Raw genomic sequence first — 20,472 nt, 5'->3', positions numbered from 1 at the left:
AAAAGTATGTTGGCGCCACAGCAGAGCATTACTTTTCTGGGGGTAGTTTGGGACACGAGAACGATGTCGGCTCGGCTATCTCCGCCCAGGGTAAAAACGATCCTGAATACCGTCAACCAGATTAAGCTAGGCCAGTCACTCACTGTCAAACACTTTCAAAGAGTGTTGGGTTTGATGGCAGCAGCGTCCAACGTGATACCTTTTGGCCTGCTGTACATGAGACCCTTGCAGTGGTGGCTCAGGACCAAGGGGTTCTCCCCGAGGGGAAACCCTTTTCGCCTAATCAAGGTCACGCGGCGCTGCCTACGTGCCTTGGTGAAGTGGAAAGATCCTTGGTTCCTTTCCCAAGGTCCAGTTCTGGGGGCTCCTTGTCGTCGCGTAATGCTAACGACGGATGCCTCCCTAACTGGCTGGGGAGCGTTCATGAGTGGCCGCTCGGCCCAAGGTCTGTGGAGGGGCCATCAGCTCTCCTGGCACATAAACCAGCTGGAGCTGATGGCTGTGTTTCAAGCACTCAAACACTTCCTCCCAGACCTACGGGGCCGCCATGTGTTAGTTCGGTCAGACAACACTTCGGTGGTCTCGTATATAAATCACCAGGGGGGATTGAGATCGCGTCGGTTGTGGAAGCTCACGCATCACATTCTGATATGGGCCCAAGGCAAGATACTCTCGCTCAGGGCGATGTACATCCCGGGGGTCCTGAATGTAGCGGCAGACTCCCTGTCGAGGCAGGGAGTGGTGCCGGGGGAATGGAGGCTCCACCCCGAGGTGGTAGAGGAGCTGTGGATCCGCTTTGGGCGAGCCCAGGTGGATCTGTTTGCGTCTCGAGAGACGACACATTGTCCAGCATTCTTTTCCCTCACACATCCAGCCCTACTGGGGCTGGACGCAATGGTACAGACGTGGCCGAGGCTGCGTCTGTACGCCTTTCCCCCTCTGGCGTTGCTCCCAGGAGTGCTGGAGAGAGTCCGCCGGGACGGGCTTCAGCTCTTATTGGTAGCCCCGTTCTGGCCGGGCCGAGTATGGCTCTCAGACATCATGTCTCTCCTAGAAGGTCCTCCCTGGGAAATCCCAGTCAGGAGGGATCTTCTTTCACAGGCCGGGGGGTCAGTACTGCACCCGCGCCCGGAACTGTGGAAACTGTGGGCTTGGCCCCTGAGGGGGCCCAGTTCATAAACACGGGTCTATCGACTGAGGTGATAGAGACCATGTTGCACTCCAGAGCACCATCCACAAGGAGACTTTACGCACTCAAATGGAGAGTTTTTGTCGCCTGGTGTACGCACCAGACTTTGGACACTGTTAACTGCCCGGTCGGTTCAGTTCTCGAGTTCTTGCAAGAAAAATTCTCCGCAGGGTTATCCCCATCGACTCTGAAAGTGTATGTGTCGGCGATATCTGCGTATCATAATCCATTAGATAACGCATCATTAGGGAGACACCCGTGGGTCACGCGTTTCCTCCGTGGTACCTTGAGGCTCAGACCTGCGGCACGCTCCAGGGTGCCGACTTGGGACCTGGCCATAGTGCTGGAAGGCCTTATGTCGGCTCCCTTCGAGCCGTTAGAGGAAGTGTCAGAAAAGTTCCTCACACTAAAAACAGTGTTTCCCCTAGCGATTTCATCACTGAAAAGAGTAGGAGACCTACAGGCTCTATCAGTAGCACCTTCTTGCCTTGAATTTGCACCAGGAATGGTGAAAGCATTTCTTTTCCCGAGGGAAGGATATGTTCCCAAGGTCCCGACCAACGTGCCGGGACCAGTAATGCTGCAGGCTTTCTGTCCGCCTCCGTTCACTAGTCAAGACCAAGAGAAGCTAAATCTGCTATGTCCGGTCAGGGCCCTAGATGCATATGTCCACAGAGCTGCCCTGTGGCAAAAGTCAGAACAGTTGTTTGTATGTAGCTCCCCTGCCAGTTCACATGAGGGAGAGTAGATATTGAAGGAGAAGCAGCAACTGGAATGATTCTCCCGATCACAAGGCTCGTAAACGTCTTAATCAAACAAACACAATTATTTATTTCTCATCCACCTGCAAATTATTGGACTAATATTTTTATATCACATGATCGCTCAATATAAGCACGAACCACGAAGGATTTTTCCGGGGGGAAAAAGCTTATGCAACAGGAAGCATGAAGTGCTCTAAAACTTCCTGGTATACGGCTGCATTGACCTTGGACCTCAGAAAACACAGTGGACCAACAACAGCAGACGACATGGCCCCCCAAATCATCACTGAGTCTGGAAACTTTTCACTGGACCTCAAATAACCTGTGCGCCTCTCCTCTCTTCCTCCAGACTCTGGGACCCTGATTTCTAAAGGAAATGCAAAATTTACTTTCATAAGACAACATAACATAAGAAAAAAAGGAATGCGACTGCTGAAACCCATGTTTTGCATACGTCTGTGTGTAGGGGTTCTTGAAGCACTGACTCCAGCTGCAGTCCATTCACTTTGTGAATCTCCCCCACATTTTTGAATGGGTTGTGTTTCACAATCCTCTCCAGGGTGAGGTTATCGCCATTGCGTGTAGAGTTTTTTCTTCCCTTCTTATTTTTTCCCTTTTTTTGCAATTTTCCCCTTCGCTTTTACAATGACCTTTTGTGTCTTGCCCTACTTGTGCAAGGTGTCAATGGTCATCTTTTGGACCAATTTTTAAAGGGTGCCATGACAGAAAAAAAGGTTGGGAAACACTGTTTTGGACAACTGTAGCAAGTAAGCAGTCTTCCCCATGATTGTGTAGCCTACAGCACAAGACTGAGAGACTATTTAAAGGTCTTTGCAGGTGTTTTGGGTTAATAAGCTGAACTGACGTGAAGTATGGCACCAGGTGTCTTCAATATTGAACCTTTTCGGATTTTCCTTAGTTGTCAGTTATAATCATCAAAATTAAAAGAAATAAACATTTGAAATATATCAGTCTGTGTGTAATGATGAATGAAAATAATATACAAGTTTCACTTTTTGAATGGAATTAGTGAAATAAACTTGATGATATCCTAATTATACAGTATTGTTCAAAATAATAGCAGTACAATGTGACTAACCAGAATAATCAAGGTTTTTCGTATATTTTTTTATTGCTACGTGGCAAACAAGTTACCAGTAGGTTCGGTAGATTCTCAGAAAACAAATGAGACCCAGCATTCATGATATGGACGCTCTTAAGGCTGTGCAATTGGGCAATTAGTTGAATTAGTTGAAAGGGGTGTGTTCAAAAAAATAGCAGTGTGGCATTCAATCACTGAGGTCATCAATTTTGTGAAGAAACAGGTGTGAATCAGGTGGCCCCTATTTAAGGATGAAGCCAACACTTGTTGAACATGCATTTGAAAGCTGAGGAAAATGGGTCGTTCAAGACATTGTTCAGAAGAACAGCGTACTTTGATTAAAAAAGTTGATTAGAGAGGGGAAAACATATAAAGGTGCAAAAAATGATAGGCTGTTCAGCTAAAATGATCTCCAATGCCTTAAAATGGAGAGCAAAACCAGAGAGACGTGGAAGAAAACGGAAGACAACCATCAAAATGGATAGAAGAATAACCAGAATGGCAAAGGCTCAGCCAATGATCACCTCCAGGATGATCAAAGACAGTCTGGAGTGTCCTGTAAGTACTGTGACAGTTAGAAGACGTCTGTGTGAAGCTAATCTATTTTCAAGAATCCCCCGTAAAGTCCCTCTGTTAAAAAAAAGGCATGTGCAGAAGAGGTTACAATTTGCCAAAGAACACATCAACTGGCCTAAAGAGAAATGGAGGAACATTTTGTGGACTGATGAGAGTAAAATTGTTCTTTTTGGGTCCAAGGGCCACAGGCAGTTTGTGAGACGACCCCCAAACTCTGAATTCAAGCCACAGTACACAATGAAGACAGTGAAGCATGGAGGTGCAAGCATCATGATATGGGCATTTTTCTCCTACTATGGTGTTGGGCCTATTTATCGCATACCAGGGATCATGGATCAGTTTGCATATGTTAAAATACTTGAAGAGGTCATGTTGCCCTATGCTGAAGAGGACATGCCCTTGAAATGGTTGTTTCAACAAGACAATGACCCAAAACACACTAGTAAACGGGCAAAGTCTTGGTTCCAAACCAACAAAATTAATGTTATGGAGTGGCCAGCCCAATCTCCAGACCTTAATCCAATTGAGAAATTGTGGGGTGATATCAAAAATGCTGTTTCTGAAGCAAAACCAAGAAATGTGAATGAATTGTGGAATGTTGTTAAAGAATCATGGAGTGGAATAACAGCTAAGGTACAGAGAGGTGCCGCAAGTTGGTTGACTCCATGCCACACAGATGTCAAGCAGTTTTAAAAAACTGTGGTCATACAACTAAATATTAGTTTAGTGATTCACAGGATTGCTAAATCCCAGAAGAAAAAAAAAATGTTTGTACAAAATAGTTTTGAGTTTGTACAGTCAAAGGTAGACACTGCTATTTTTTTGAACACACCCCTTTCAACTAATTGCCCAATTGCACAGCCTTAAGAGCGTGCATATCATGAATGCTGGTTCTCATTTGTTTTCTGACAATCTACTGAACCTACTGGTAACTTGTTTGCCACGTAGCAATAAAAATATACTAAAAACCTTGATTATTCTGGTTAGTCACATTGTACTGCTATTATTTTGAACAAGACTGTATGACCAGCACCTGTAGATTATCCACCAATCACCCCTTACACTAAATTAAATTAAATCAGAATCATTCTTGTGTTTTGGTGATTGCCTAGTTATTTTTTTGGTATTGAGGTTTTAAATCAGGCTTCTCATGCAGTAGGGCAAGTAAAATTCTCTTTCACTTGCTCCTTCAAAAAAATCTCTTCAGCTCTCAGCCACTGTATCAACTCACAGCAGGCACATACTGTGCAGTAATTAGTCAATGTTTTGTAGAGAAATTAAAACAGGTCGCACCTCAACAATTATTTGTACTCGCACAAATGCTCCCGAGTATATTTTGAGATCGCACAGATTCCAATTCGGAAGCATATTCAACCCACCAAAGATTCCAATTTTAAGCCTTGTACATGCTCACGAATATTAATTTTAACTATTTTGCAATTGACAGAAATGCATTTTGCGCTATATTCCATTCACAATTTCATTTTTATTTTCTTTTTTTATGCTGCTATGACCACCAAATGCTATATATACTACAAAGTTTCAGAAGTGAAAAAACATTTAATTACGGACTTTGGTCTGATATAGTCTTAACAAGCACATCACAACACTTTATTGGTCTGAAAAAGACAGAGAGAGTCACAGCTAGCTGAGATGAGAAAGTAACACAAATGTAGTGCATTGCATTCCATAAAAAAAGTAACTAACCGTTTCTTAATTGGGAGCTTCACCATATTGTAACACATTACTTTTAAATTCAACACTCCCACTGAGCATCTTATTTTTACCTTTTTGGAGGCATTCTTAGATATAACATCATAACGCTCCCGAAACAGCTGGTAGCGTTCATCCAGAGGGGCTGCGTCTACACCTGTACACATAGCATCACTCACTCTATACAGAGGGTAATGCTAAAAAACACCAATTCCATTATTACAGTGAAGAAAATACTGCAATTTCTAAATAAATGCATTTATTAGAAATACCATAAAATACTACACCTTACTACAACTACACATTAATAATAATATTACAATTAAAATGTTGTAAGTTATTGTGATATATACAGAACAAACACCAATCTCACCTGTAGTAGAATAGGCGCTGTTGGGGCAAAACGCTCTGTGTCCTTGCACTGGCCATCATACTCTGCACCCTAAAAGAATAAAAAGAGTTAAAAGTACACAAGAACAACCCCAATAGAATCAGTTAACATGTGCATCATTAAAATGCAAATAAAGAAAGATATTCTAATTTCAATCATTGGGGTCCACAATTGAGATGTCTTTACATATGGGTCCATATTCACATACAAAAAAAAATCTTAAGTCTAAAAGTTGACCCTAATGTGGAAATTTAGTAGCTTCTAAATAGGGTTGGGCATCGAGAACCGGTTCCAACTTGGAACCGTTTAAAAAATAACGATTCCATTGGATCGCGCAAGTTTTGGTTTCCATGGCCACCTGATTTCCGGTGCTTGCGCGCCTGCTTGTTCTTTTAGCCATGGAAGCCCGGTAAATGGCGCTCTGAAGTGTGGATTTATTTCACTTTTAAAAAGCCTGGGTCGGCACAGAGCAACTATTGTTGTCAAAAATATAGATACTGAAATATCTGAAAAGATACGATAGCCTGCTCAGTTTCTACAGTATCGATCCCAGCTGCGCTCTCCACTCCTCTCCTTCTCTGACCGACAGCGAGTTGACGCGCAGCCGCATATTCTCACTCAGCCCGGTTACACGGCGAGCGCGCGTTCTGCTGGACTTTTCCTTACGATAGCGTGTTAGTGTTAGTGTGTGTGATCGGTCTGAATTTCGCACGGGACTGCACATAATTCTACGAATCCCCGCAGATTTCAGGCTCACATCTGAAGCGCACACACACACACATACCGTAATACAGCCCCCTCTGACATACAAGTGCAAATATTTGCATCTTTTTCCAGCTTATTATTGGTCAGATACAATCAACCAAATTGTCAGTGTCAACCACGTTTGCTTCTGTGTTTACTGGTGCCTATCCATTGCCTGTACCGCTACATTTGAATTAAAGCTTGCATATGGGTCCCACTTCGAGTGATGAGTCATTACACTAGGACAGTTTAGCCCTCATGAACACTTCTAAATCCCTAGGAGAATCTCAGAAACAATCTGAAGCATGGCTGCTGTTGTCAATCTGGCTCACAACCAAGTAAATCAAATGGAATATGAATGACATTGACCTTTTAAATAGGTATCACCTAAAAGGTATTTTAAGTGTAGTTTCAAATTGTATTTGTCAGTCCTTTATTATTCATCATCGCTATGCATGTACAGTATTTTTGAAATGTAGTTTACATATATCCTACTATCTCTGAGGCCCTATAACTAAACTCACTACTTTAGATTTTGTGCCCTCCAGAGGCCTGCATTGTGCAAGTGAACCGCACCTTGTGGTCCTTGGTGAAAAAAGTATACTTTATTGTTTACTGTATACTTTAAAATATATTCCCTTTTTTTAAACAAACGGTTTGTGTGAGAAACAGAACAGAATTTATAAAAAATACCTCAAATACAACACTATGTACATCAGGTTTCAGCACACCATCCCTTTCGATAGGTGAGGTCAAAACACATGATAAGGCATAAGCGCAAGAGATCACTTCCGCCACTTGTATCCAATTGCGATAAGCCATATCGTGTACATTTGACCTCACCTACTGGAAGTGACTGCGTATTCAAGGCTGTTGTGCATAGATCACATTCAAGGTAAAATATATATATATAAATACTGTTATATTTATATAAATATGGATTCGTACATTTATGTTTTTCTATTCTCATAGCTCTCATACTCTAAAATGATACCATTGACATTCATTATACAATTGGCACACTGCAACGGCTGAAGTTTAAAATCTTCCATTTGTGTTCTATTGAAGAAACAGTAGACCACAAATGTCACCTGCATCTTTGATGCCATGGGGGGAAGCAGATAAACATAACATTTACATTTTTGGGTGAACTATTCCTTTAAGGTGCATCAAGTTTGTGTGAGAGCGCAATACATGCATACTACTGGATATGTTTAGTTTCACTTTCTCTTTCAGCGCATAATCAAACAAAGCCTAAAATTATTTGAAAGTTGGAAGTTGGAAGATAAATTCGACCAGCAGTACAGTCAATCCATTTAGTATTTTTGTTTGTTTGTGATCATAGTAATATTTTTTAGTGTATACCATTATTAGATGCATTGTCAAACAGACCGTTACTATAGTCACTATGAGTCGCATATGGGAGCTGGCTTTAATAGTCGGGTTGATACGGTTTGCTATCAGCGTGGCAAGTTAACTGGCCAGCAACGCGAAGGCACATTTCTATGCGCCCCTCTTATCTTCCCCGTAAATTCCCACAAATATTTTTGACTGTTGTCTATATACACCCAAGAGCAGACATAAACAATGCAGCAGACATTTTCAATACAACCCAAAAAGTTTATAAAATCTCACCAGATGTGCCCAAGTTTATAACTTTTGACTTAAATAATTGTACCCTCAAAAAAAAAAAAAAAAAAAAAAAAAAACTGTCTACCTACTCACAGTATGTCACCTGTCCAACACGAAAAAAAATTAATTGATCTATTAATGCTACGACTCCATCCCCAAGGCATACTCATCCAGTGCCAGTGGGGGCCCTGGGTGACTCAGATCACAACACTGCACTTCTAAGAACCACTTATAAATCAATTTTGAAAAGGGTTAAGCCTGTGAATCTGAAAAGCAGATTCATGTGTGGAATGAGGACAGTATACAGAAGTTGAAAGGATGCCTGGAGTGTAAAAAGATGCTATTTCAGGCTTTATAGACTTTTGTGTGAGTACTGTCATTCCAACTAAGACCATCAAGGTGTACCCAAATAATAAACCGTGGGTGACAAAAGAACTAAAGGACATACTAAATGAGAAAAAGAGAGTCTTCACTTCAGGAAGCTTACAGAACAGAAAAGATATGAAAAGAAAAGTTAATAAGGAGATCTATAAGGTCAGGTGTCAGTACAAGGACAAGATACAGGCTACCCTGGCTGCAGGGAAGTCAAGGGCTGCATAGACTGGTATAAATTTGATGGTCTAACCCCCTTAAAGACAAGAAAAAAATTGCCTTTATGGATGATGCAGCATTCCTTGTTTTGGCCAACAACTTAGATTAACATTTTACCCGCTTTGAAATGAATGATGAAGAAAAACTGTGATGGATGATGTAAGGGATGGAGAGCACTTTGATTATCAAGAAGGAGATGGCCCAGCGTGCGTATGAGAGGACAAACGTAAGAAAAAGCCCGGGACCGGATAACATTGGAGGCAGAGTGCTGAAGTACTGTGCAGACCAATTAAGTTGAATTTTCTGTTCCCTCTTCCAATGTTCAATAGATACCCAGCTGGTTCCACTGCTTGGACAGCAGTTGTGAACCCCCTTCCCAAAGTCTTCCATCCATCCTCATCCAAGGATTACAGGCCCATTTCCCTCACCTCATCATTAAAACATACATCATGAATTCCTGTAGAAATGCTTTTGACCCTCTACAAATTGCTTACAGACTTGGGAGGGGGACGGACGATGTCGTTGTAGTGCTTTTAAATTATCTGTATACACACTTGGAGGGTTGTAAAGCACATGCTTGCTTTTTATTTGCAGACTTTTCATCAGTATTTAATACAATCCCCAGGTACAGTGCCTTGCGAATGTATTCGGCCCCTTTAAACTTTGCGACCTTTTGCCACATTTCAGGCTTCAAACAAAGATATAAAACTGTAATTTTCTGTGAAGAAACAACAACAAGTGGGACACAATCATGAAGTGGAACGAAATTTATTGGATATTTCTAACTTTTTTAACAAATCAAAAACTGAAAAGTTGGGTGTGCAAAATTATTCGGCCCCCATAAGTTAATACTTTGTAGCGCCACCTACTGCTGCGATTACAGCTGTAAGTTGCTTGTGGTATGTCTTTATCCGTTTTGCACATCGAGAGACTGAAATTTTTCCCATTCCTCCTTGCAGAACAGCTCGAGCTCAGTGAGGTTGGATGGAGAGCGTTTGTGAACAGCAGTTTTCAGTTCTTTCCACAGATTCTCGATCGGATTCAGGTCTGGACTTTGACTTGGCCATTCTAACACCTGGATATGTTTATTTTTGAACCATTCCATTGTAGATTTTGCTTTATGTTTTGGATCATTGTCTTGTTGGAAGACAAATCTCCATCCCAGTCTCAGGTCTTTTGCAGACTCAATCAGGTTTTCTTCCAGAATGGTCCTGTATTTGGCTACATCCATCGTCCCATCAATTTTAACCATCTTCCCTGTCCCTGCTGAAGAAAAGCAGGCCCAAACCATGATGCTGCCACCACCATGTTTGACAGTGGGGATGGTGTGTTCAGGGTGATGAGCTGTGTTGATTTTACGCCAAACATAACGTTTTGCATTTTTGCCAAAAAGTTCTATTTTGGTTTCATCTGACAAGAGCACCTTCTTCCACATATTTGGTGTGTCTCCCAGGTGGCTTGTAGCAAATTTTAAACAATACTTTATATGGATATCTTTAAGAAATGGCTTTCTTCTTGCCACTCTCCACAACAGTATCTCTGACCTGCCTGGTGTGTTCCTTGTTCTTCATGATGCTCTCTGCGCTTTAAACGGACCTCTGAGACTATCACAGTGCCGGTGCATTTATACGGAGACTTGATTACAAACAGGTGGATTCTATTTATCATCATTAGTCATTTAGGTCAACATTGGATCATTCAGAGATCCTCACTGAACTTCTGGAGAGAGTTTGCAGCACTGAAAGTAAAGGGGCCGAATAATTTTGCACGCCCAATTTTTCAGTTTTTGATTTGTTAAATTGTTTTGAAATATCCAATAAATTTAATTCCACTTCATGATTGTGTCCCACTTGTTGTAGATTCTTCAAAAATTACAGTTTGATATCCATGTTTGAAGCCTGAAATGTGGCAAAAGGTCGCAAAGTTCAAGGGGGCGGAATACTTTCGCAAGGCACGGTATTTGTGTGTGAGAGTAAAAATATGTGTATCTGAAAGGAGAATGTATGTATGTGAAAGGAGAATATGTGCGTGTGTGTGTGAGTAAAAATGTGTCCTAAAAGAAAACTATGGCCCATATACTATACTATACTATGGGACATAGTCTGAATATGCCTTAAGTGAACTTTTACAGTCTAGAAAGATGACGCATATCCCTGCATTAGGTCTTGTAAATGGAGCTCACTGCTCTTGATTGTATAGCTTGTGTAAGTTTAATAAGGATCAATCTTTAATTTAAACAGTGAAATATGCAACTTTCCCGCAACCGGTTCTATGGGCTGCCATAGACTAAGGGTGCTTTCACACCTACCTTGTTTGGTCCGGATTTTCGGACTTTTCAGTTTGGTACAAACCAAAATTACAGGTGTGAAACCTCCCCCGGACCATGGTCCGGACCAAACAGACGAAATTTGGTCCGACGAAAAGAGGTAGTCTCGGTCCGGACCAAACAGAACAAAGGTTCGGTTCGTTTCTTGTGTGAAAGCATTTTCTGTATAGTTCGGACTTTCAGACCATTTACAGGAAGTTCTGGTGTAGGATTAGTGAAAAAACACAGATTAAACTCACTGCACATGTGAGCAGCAGTGATGGAGCGCGCAGCATTTTATCCAGAACCGCTTGTGTACTTATGTCAGCTCGCGTGAACAGCGTGCTCTGCTTGACTATATGAGTTTCGGTTTATTTATGAGACCGCTCCAGTTCATGTGCAACGCAAATGATCACTCCGTCACGGGATGTCTGCTCTATTATTTATTTAAGCTTATTTATTAAATTCAGGCAAACGATGAAACATTTATTAAAATTAAGATACAAAATAAAGCTTTCTACAAAACAAATCTTAATGTCTTTGACATATATTGCACATCTGTGCACGTTTCATAATCAATTTAGCCTAGATGAAATTTAAAAATAACATTATAATATTTAAACATAACTATAAAATAAAATACATTGTTTGGCTAAAAAGCCTATCTTTTAGGAGCTCCTCCTTTCCTGTCGGCGCCGATAAAATGTTTGCTCAACGAGGACGTTCATTTGGTGAATTTGCCTCGAGTATAGTTGGTGCTGCAGATAGTAATGCCATAATATTAACAGTATTGACAACGATGCGTCTGCTGTTCATTCTTGTCAAAAGTTAGCCGCTGAATTGACAACACACTGACGTCAGACGCACGTCCGCTAACAAACCAATCAATGTTAAGATGCAGCCCACATAGATGATGACGACAGGACGACAGTGCGTCATGTAAAGTTCTTTGGTGCGCTGACATAACTGCAATGTGAAAGCAAACCAAAACGAACCAAATGTCCAAACACGAACTTTGGTTCGGACCTTAGTGCGGACTTTCAGGTGTGAAAACGCCCTTAGGGTGCTTTCACACCTACCTTGTTTGGTCCGGATTTTCGGACTTTTCAGTTTGGTACGAACCAAAATTACAGGTGTGAAACCTCCCTCGGACCATGGTCCGGACCAAACAGACGAAATTTGGTCCGACGAAAAGAGGTAGTCTCGGTCCGGACCAAACTGAACAAAGGTTCGGTTCGTTTCTTGTGTGAAAGCATTTTCTGTATAGTTCGGACTTTCAGACCATTTACAGGAAGTTCTGGTGTAGGATTAGTGAAAAAACACAGATTAAACTCACAACACACGTGAGCAGCAGTGATCACGCAGCATTTTAAACAGAACCGCTTGTGTAGTCATGTCAGCTCGCGTGAACGGCGTGCTCTGCTTGTGAATATATATATATATATATATATATATATATATATATATATACATATATATATATATACATATATATATATACATATATATATATACATATACATATATACATATACATATATATACACATATATATACACATATATATACACATATATATATATATATATATATATATATATATATATATATATATATATATATATATATATATATATATATATATATATATATATATATATATATATATATATATATATATAGGCCTATATATATTTCTAATGTCTGTGAGACAAGTAACGTTATGCTGAATTTCGGTTTATTTATGAGACCGCTCCAGTTCATGTGCAACGCAAATGATCACTCCGTCACGGGATGTCTGCTATATTATTTATTTAAGCTTATTTATTAAATTCAGGCAAATTATGAAACATTTATTAAAATTAAGATACAAAATACAAAGCTTTCTACAAAACAAATCCTAATGAAGTGGTCAAAATTATTTCTGACTCAATGTCTTTGACATATATTGCACATCTGTGCACGTTTCATAATCAATATAGCCTAGATGAAATTTAAAAATAACATTATAATATTTAAACATAACTATAAAATAAAACACATTGTTTGGCTAAAAAGCCTATCTTCTAGGAGCTCCTCCTTTCCTGTCGGCGCCGATAAAATGTTTGCACAACGAGGACGTTCATTTGGTGGATTTGCCTCGAGTATAGTTGGTGCTGCAGATAGTAGTGCCATAATATTAACAGTATTGCCAACGATATGCGTCTGTTCATTCATTCCTGTCAAAGTTAGCCGCTGAATTGACAACACACTGACGTCAGACGCACGTCCGCTAACAAACCAATCAATGTTAAGATGCAGCCCACATAGATGATGACGACAGGACGCCAGTGCGTCATGTAAAGTTCTTTGGTGCGCTGATATAACTGCAATGTGAAAGCAAACCAAAAAGAACCAAATGTCCAAACACAAACTTTGGTTCGGACCTCGGTGCGGACTTTCAGGTGTGAAAACACCCTTAAATAGCGGAAGAAAAAACTACAAGAACGGATACGATAGGTGCCTCTGAACCCTTTGGTGCTTGACCCCTAAACAGGAACACTAACAATTTCAAGAGGGGCTCCGCACCTTCGGTGCTTGGCCCATAAAAATAGGAACACTAACGATTTCAAGAGGGGCTCCATCATATACATATTTAGATATTATAAAATCACTATTATAACATTTACAATCACATTTAGTCAAATGCATCACTTCCTTTCTATTGAAGTATTGGTATTGACAATTTTGCCACATGATGAGTACTGTGAAACCTGAAAAAGGCTTACAATTTTTACTGCTTCCACCATATATTTCACATATCTGTATCTACAACAAAATGTGTTTGTGTGTTTGAGCATGTTTAGTCTGTATAAAATATTAGGTAACACTTTATTCTGAGGATCAGTTATTAACTATTAACTAGTTGCTTATTTGCATGCATATTACTAGGACATTGGCTGTTTATTATTACTTATAAAGCACATATTAATACCTTATTCTGCATGACCTTATTCTACATCCCTTAATCCTACCCAATACCTAAACTTAAATTCTACAAAAACTACCTTACTGACTATTAATAAGAAGTAAATTAGGAGTTTATTGAGGCAAAATCGTAGTTAATAGTGAATATGTGTTCCCCATACTAAAGTGTTACCAAATATGATGGTTTAAGCCTAATGTTTAAGTATTATTGTTTAAGTATTACTTTCATTTTCTGCCATATTTTGTGGTCTCAGTAACAAATTTCAGGTTAACATAGGGTTGACAAAACTAAAATCACAACGATGTCTTGAGGTAGCCTGAGTAGTTTCGAAACAAATTAAAATGTTTTTTTTTTCAAATGCTTATAACTGACTTGTTTTCATGGGAGTATTTTTTTTTTCTCTCCTAAATCCTTGCCAAGTCCAACAACACCAGACTTGCCAAGTTTCGGCATATGGTTTGCGGATATCTTAAAAGCAGATATCTTCGAAACTGATAGTTTGATCAAGACGAAACCAGCGTTTTTTACTAGATACCAATTTTGCCATATTTGCTAAAACTTCCTCTCCTCCATCTTGTTATTATTTAAAACAATGGCAAAAATGTAAAGCGCTTTGGATAAAAGCGCTATATAAATGCAGTCCATTTCCATTTCCATTTAAAACCATATTTTTTCTTAATTTTGTTAGAAAAGTTTGTCCGATTTTCACCAAAATTGAATCATATCATCTTCAGACCATCCAGACAAAAAGTTATTGCTATTTTGCAAGTTCTCCCACTTAGAAATCATGGAGGGGTCTGAAATTGTCATTATAGGTGCATGGCCACTGTGAGAAACATAATCAAAAATATAATAATCCAGAAATCACAATGTATGATTTTTTTTTTATATTTACAGTAGCCTTTGTTTGCAACTACAGAGGTCAAACATTTCCTGTAGTTTTTCACCAGGTTTGCACACACTGCAGCAGAGATTTTGGCCCACTCCTCCACACAGATCTTCTCTAGATCAGTCATGTTCCTGGCCTGTTGCTGAGAAACACGTCGTTTGCACTAAAATTGCTCAAAAATAACGTTTGAATATTCCCTCCAAAACAAACATGAATATTCAAACTATTCGAACATCTGGGCTTGCATTTTGTCAATGACGCACGTTACGTTAATAACAGGACAAATTAATACAAAGAGACATAACTACTTGTATAGTTTGTCTATTTAAGTTTATACATATTTGACAACATATTACTTACACAAAAACATGTAGATTGTCTTTATAAATAATATAATTATAATTATATATACTTATTATATATAAATTAAGTAATGGCCAAGACCGCAGAGCGCAGACCTCTCTCTCTCTCTCTCGCCCTCACTATGCATAACGGTTTAAACTAACAAACTTTGAGAGCTGATCAAGAGTTTTGTGCAAGCAATTTAAGGGCACGAGACTCGCGACTCTTGTCCCAAATATAGCAGGCTTCATTCAGTGATTGAAACAAATATTATTAATATTAATTGAAGTTTTACAACATATTGAGCGCTCCATGCGAGCTGTGCTGTGGTGGCATGGTAAATCACACCAGTGAAAGCAGTGCATAATCTCTTCAGTCAGTACAGTAGCCTACACTTTAGTGTTTCTGTTTAACGTTAAATAAAATGAGGCATGGTATGCTAACTGTATTTCTTAGCTTGCATATAACAATCTCGCGGCTCAACAATTTTACCTCCTACCGACCAAGATCCAAAGTACTTCCAGACATTGCTTTTTAGATTATGGAGTTAAAATCTCTTTCTTTGCTGCGGTCAAGTTGGGCTCTGCAATTTCTTACATCTTCTCTGCAAGATGCGTCCACTTTCAGCAGTGACAGTGCGACTCCTGTGAACTGTCCCTGAACCCCCATACGTGCGCTCACTCGCAAAGCAGACTGTCACGCTTCTACTACCGCGGGGGGGGATTTTTTTCCGTTTTTTTTTCCCGGCCCCGGTCATCCACTCCTTAATACAGTGCAGTCGCCCTGTCCCATGTGCAGAAAAACATTCCCAAAGCATGATGCTACCACCCCCGTGCTTCACAGTAGGGATGGTGTTCTTCAGATGGTACTCATCATTCTTCTTCCCCCAAACATGTTTAGTGGAATTATGACCAAAAGTTATATTTTGGTTTCATCTGACCACATGACCTACTCCCATGACTCCTTTGGATCATTCAAATGGTTATAGACGGGCCTGGACATGTGCTGGTTTAAGCATGGGAACCTTCCGTGCCATGCATGATTTTAAACCATGACGTCTTAGGGTGCTTTCACACCTACCTTGTTTGGTCCGGATTTTCGGACTTTTCAGTTTGGTACGAACCAAAATTACAGGTGTGAAACCTCCCCCGGACCATGGTCCGGACCAAACAGACGAAATTTGGTCCGACGAAAAGAGGTAGTCTCGGTCCGGACCAAACAGAACAAAGGTTCGGTTCGTTTCTTGTGTGAAAGCATTTTCTGTATAGTTCGGACTTTCAGACCATTTACAGGAAGTTCTGGTGTAGGATTAGTGAAAAAACACAGATTAAACTCACTGCACATGTGAGCAGCAGTGATGGAGCGCGCAGCATTTTATCAGTGTACTCATGTCAGCTCGCGTGAACAGCGTGCTCTGCTTGACTATATGAGTTTCGGTTTATTTATGAGACCGCTCCAGTTCATGTGCAACGCAAATGATCACTCCGTCACGGGATGTCTGCTCTATTATTTATTTAAGCTTATTTATTAAATTCAGGCAAACGATGAAACATTTATTAAAATTAAGATACAAAATAAAGCTTTCTACAAAACAAATCTTAATGTCTTTGACATATATTGCACATCTGTGCACGTTTCATAATCAATTTTGCCTAGATGAAATTTAAAAATAACATTATAATATTTAAACATAACTATAAAATAAAATACATTGTTTGGCTAAAAAGCCTATCTTCTAGGAGCTCCTCCTTTCCTGTCAGCGCCGATAAAATGTTTGCTCAACGAGGACGTTCATTTGGTGAATTTGCCTCGAGTATAGTTGGTGCTGCAGATAGTAATGCCATAATATTAACAGTATTGGCAACGATGCGTCTGCTGTTCATTCTTGTCAAAAGTTAGCCGCTGAATTGACAACACACTGACGTCAGACGCACATCCGCTAACAAACCAATCAATGTTAAGATGCAGCCCACATAGATGATGACGACAGGACGCCAGTGCGTCATGTAAAGTTCTTTGGTGCGCTGACATAACTGCAATGTGAAAGCAAACCAAAACGAACCAAATGTCCAAACACGAACTTTGGTTCGGACCTTAGTGCGGACTTTCAGGTGTGAAAACGCCCTTAGTGTTTTAACAACAGCAACCCTGAAAACGGTGGTCCCAGCTCTTTTCAGGTCTTAGACCAGCTCCTCACGTGTAGTTCTGGGCTGATTTCTCACCTTTCTTAGGATCATTGAGATCTTGCATGGAGCCCCAGTCCGAGGGAGATTGACAGTCATGTTTAGCTTCTTCCATTTTCTAATGATTGCTCCAACAGTGGACCTTTTTTCACCAGGCTGCTTGGCAAGTTTCCCGTAGCCCTTTCCAGCCTTGTGGACGTGTACAATTTTGTCTCTAGTGTCTTTGGACAGCTCTTCGGTCTTGGCCATATTAGTAGTTGGATTCTTACTGATTGTATGGGGTGGACAGGTGTCTTTATGCAGCTAACGACCTCAAACAGGTGCATCTAATTTAGGATAATAAATGGAGTGGAGGTGGACATTTTAAAAGCAGACTAACAGGTCTTTAAGGGTCAGAATTCTAGCTGATAGACAGGAGTTTAAATACTTATTTGCAGCTGCAACATATAAATCAATAGTGAAAAAAATCATACATTGTGCAGGGCTCCATATAGTGCCCATTTTGGGCGCATTTACGCCTAAAAATTACTTCATGCGACTGGGAAAAAATATTGAGGCGCACCGTTTGCTGGAAAATTGTAACGATTTGACATTCTGATAGAGGACAGTCCCCCTGGTCCAAATGTGACCCGCTCGATTCTCATGAATGGATGCATGTAACACAATCAGAATAAAAACTACAACTTCTAAAGTGCATCAACACTGAGAAACTGATAGGCTACATTTCCTACTGCAATCAACTGATTTTAATGCCTTCAGTCAGCAGAAGAAGTGAGAAGAAGTGCAAAAAAAGTGCGAGACAGACTACACTTCCAACAAAGATTGTTTAAAATGTGAAAAGGGTGTGACGACGCAACCAATGCGCACTTTAGCTACCAGACGCCTCGCGCTGTTGATTTACAGCCAAATCAAAATGAACTGGAAATGCCACATTTGATTTATCATAAACACGCTCAGAAATTAGCAGATGCTTGGGGCATAAATGCCATCAAACAATAATTTATTAATAATACATTTAAAAAGCCCTTGAGTTAATCTTTATCACACATGCATTTAAAAAAAATACTAAATGTATATAATGAGCAAGTATATCATGAAGATTTTTTCCAAACTGTGTTTTTGTCTTATCCTAAATCACTATGGTACACATAAAATAAAATATTCCCGCTGCGGATTAGCACAGTATCTGATTGGCTGCAGTGTTCTTCCACAAGACGCATGCGGTTCTGTTTATGAAGCGCCAGAGCGCCAAAAGTTACGGCTTGCTATAGCTCCGAGTATTGGCATGATTGCATATGTGATACTGATCTTGAACAAAAATCCAATAGACAAGTTGATATTAAGTAACAACATTTTAGCCACAACACTGTCTATTTGTGAAAATCAAAGTCACACCAGAACTAATTCGCATCTCCAAGCGATTCGATTCAACTGAATCTTGTGTTTTGAACTATTGAATGAATGACTTGCCGCCACCTACTGGCGGTTTTATTTTCATATTTATACTTAATTTGTACATATTTCTAAATTCAAAAACTTATATGTAAAACATTCACACAACATTAACCCATGAGCTCATGGTAAATGGTAAATGGACTGCATTTATATAGCGCTTTTATCCAAAGCGCTTTACATTTTTGCCTCACATTCACCCACGGCGATGTCAGCCATGTAAGGCGCCATCCAGCTCGTCGGGAGCAGCTGGGGTTAGGTGCCTTGCTCAAGGACACTTCGACACTTGGTCAGGTGGAACCGGGGATTGAACCACCAACCTTTCGGTTTGTAGACAACCTACATGAACCACTGAGCCACTGCCGCCCCCATGATTAGGTGTTTTATTATATGAAGTCCAGTTCTGCTTTTTTTGTGTGTGTGCATTTGTGCTGTACTCTCAGAAGTTAATGATAATATTATGTCAGAATTATGTTGAATTTAAAAAAAAAAAAAAAATCGACAGATGATGCATACATTTAATAAGATTAGAAAACATTGCTCTTATAGGACAAATATCGTCCTGTAATAAGAAAGTTAAAATTGGAATGTGTTTGATGGATTGGAATGTGCGCCTACATTTTTTACTGTGCTCCTAATTTTTGTTAAATTTCTCCTCAAGAAAAAAAGTTAGCGTACAGCCCTGTTGTGATTTCTGGATTTCTGTTTTTTTCAGATTATGCCTCTCCCAGTGGACATGCACCTATGATGATAATTTCAAACCCCTCCATGATTTTTAAGTGGGAGAACTTGCAAAAAAAATTACCTGAAAAGAGCAGTTAAGAGCATGTGAGAGTGCATGTAACTCCTCCTCCACACGTTGGCAGATAGGGCAGCGATCACCATGAAGTGCAATACTATTCACCAGCAAGAAACTGTTGAAATAAACGATACAGAGCCAAACTTGCTATTTTTGTTCACATTTTTTTTTAATCAAGATTATGAATTTTGGTAAAGGAATTTAACAGAACATGAAAATACTTAGTTTATGTTAAGAAACTTACTTAACTCCTCTCATGGTGAGGATCCTTGCTGATGTCACATTAAACACTTGCTCAAACCGCTCCAACTTCTGCTTAGTCATTCTGCCAAAGGAAGAAAAAAAAATAATGGAGCCAGTCTCACAGTTAAATTCTAATCTGAGATGTTGACAGCACACTACAATTAATATTACATTTGCAAATACACAGAGTCAAAATAGATAAACATTTCTCAAAAAACATTCAAGTCAAGTTAACTTCACTTCAAAGTAGGACTACATCAGGGGTGCCCAACCTTTTTTGAACAGCATAATGCTTATGCTTTTCCTACCATATATGTTTATGAAATAGTATGAGTAGTATGTTAATATGTTCGAATTCAGCCCATAATTTCATCACTTGTCAGTTATTAACTAATTACTCATAAGTACCGTAAATCCTCAAATAAAGGCCGATGTCTTTATTTACCTGAACTGCCAATGGGAACAGGCTTTTATTTGAAGCAGGCTTTTATTAGGGGCAGGCCTGTATTTCTTATTCCACCGTTTGAAAAATAATTGCTTTAAATAAACCGTTTTAAATTAATAGCGAATAAAAGCAATAGTGTAGATA

General features: G+C 39.8%; 1 protein-coding gene across 2 annotated transcripts in view; it reads right to left on the bottom strand.

Annotated features, from left to right (window-relative positions):
• mppe1 (metallophosphoesterase 1) overlaps positions 1-20,472 on the bottom strand; it is a 71,242-nt gene that overhangs the window by 29,593 nt on the left and 21,177 nt on the right. For both annotated transcript variants that reach the window (XM_067434315.1, XM_067434316.1), the window contains 4 exons: positions 19,885-19,965; positions 19,647-19,755; positions 5,718-5,786; positions 5,419-5,541 (listed from right to left, as the gene is read on the bottom strand). In XM_067434315.1, coding sequence (XP_067290416.1) covers positions 5,419-5,541; positions 5,718-5,786; positions 19,647-19,755; positions 19,885-19,965 — 382 coding nt within the window. The remainder of the gene's footprint in view (positions 1-5,418; positions 5,542-5,717; positions 5,787-19,646; positions 19,756-19,884; positions 19,966-20,472) is intronic.

This window comes from Pseudorasbora parva, chromosome 24 (genome assembly GCF_024679245.1).
Source record: "Pseudorasbora parva isolate DD20220531a chromosome 24, ASM2467924v1, whole genome shotgun sequence".
NCBI lineage: Eukaryota > Metazoa > Chordata > Actinopteri > Cypriniformes > Gobionidae > Pseudorasbora > Pseudorasbora parva.
The sequence above is the reverse complement of the archived record's forward strand: the minus strand, read 5'-3'. Positions and strand labels throughout refer to the sequence as shown.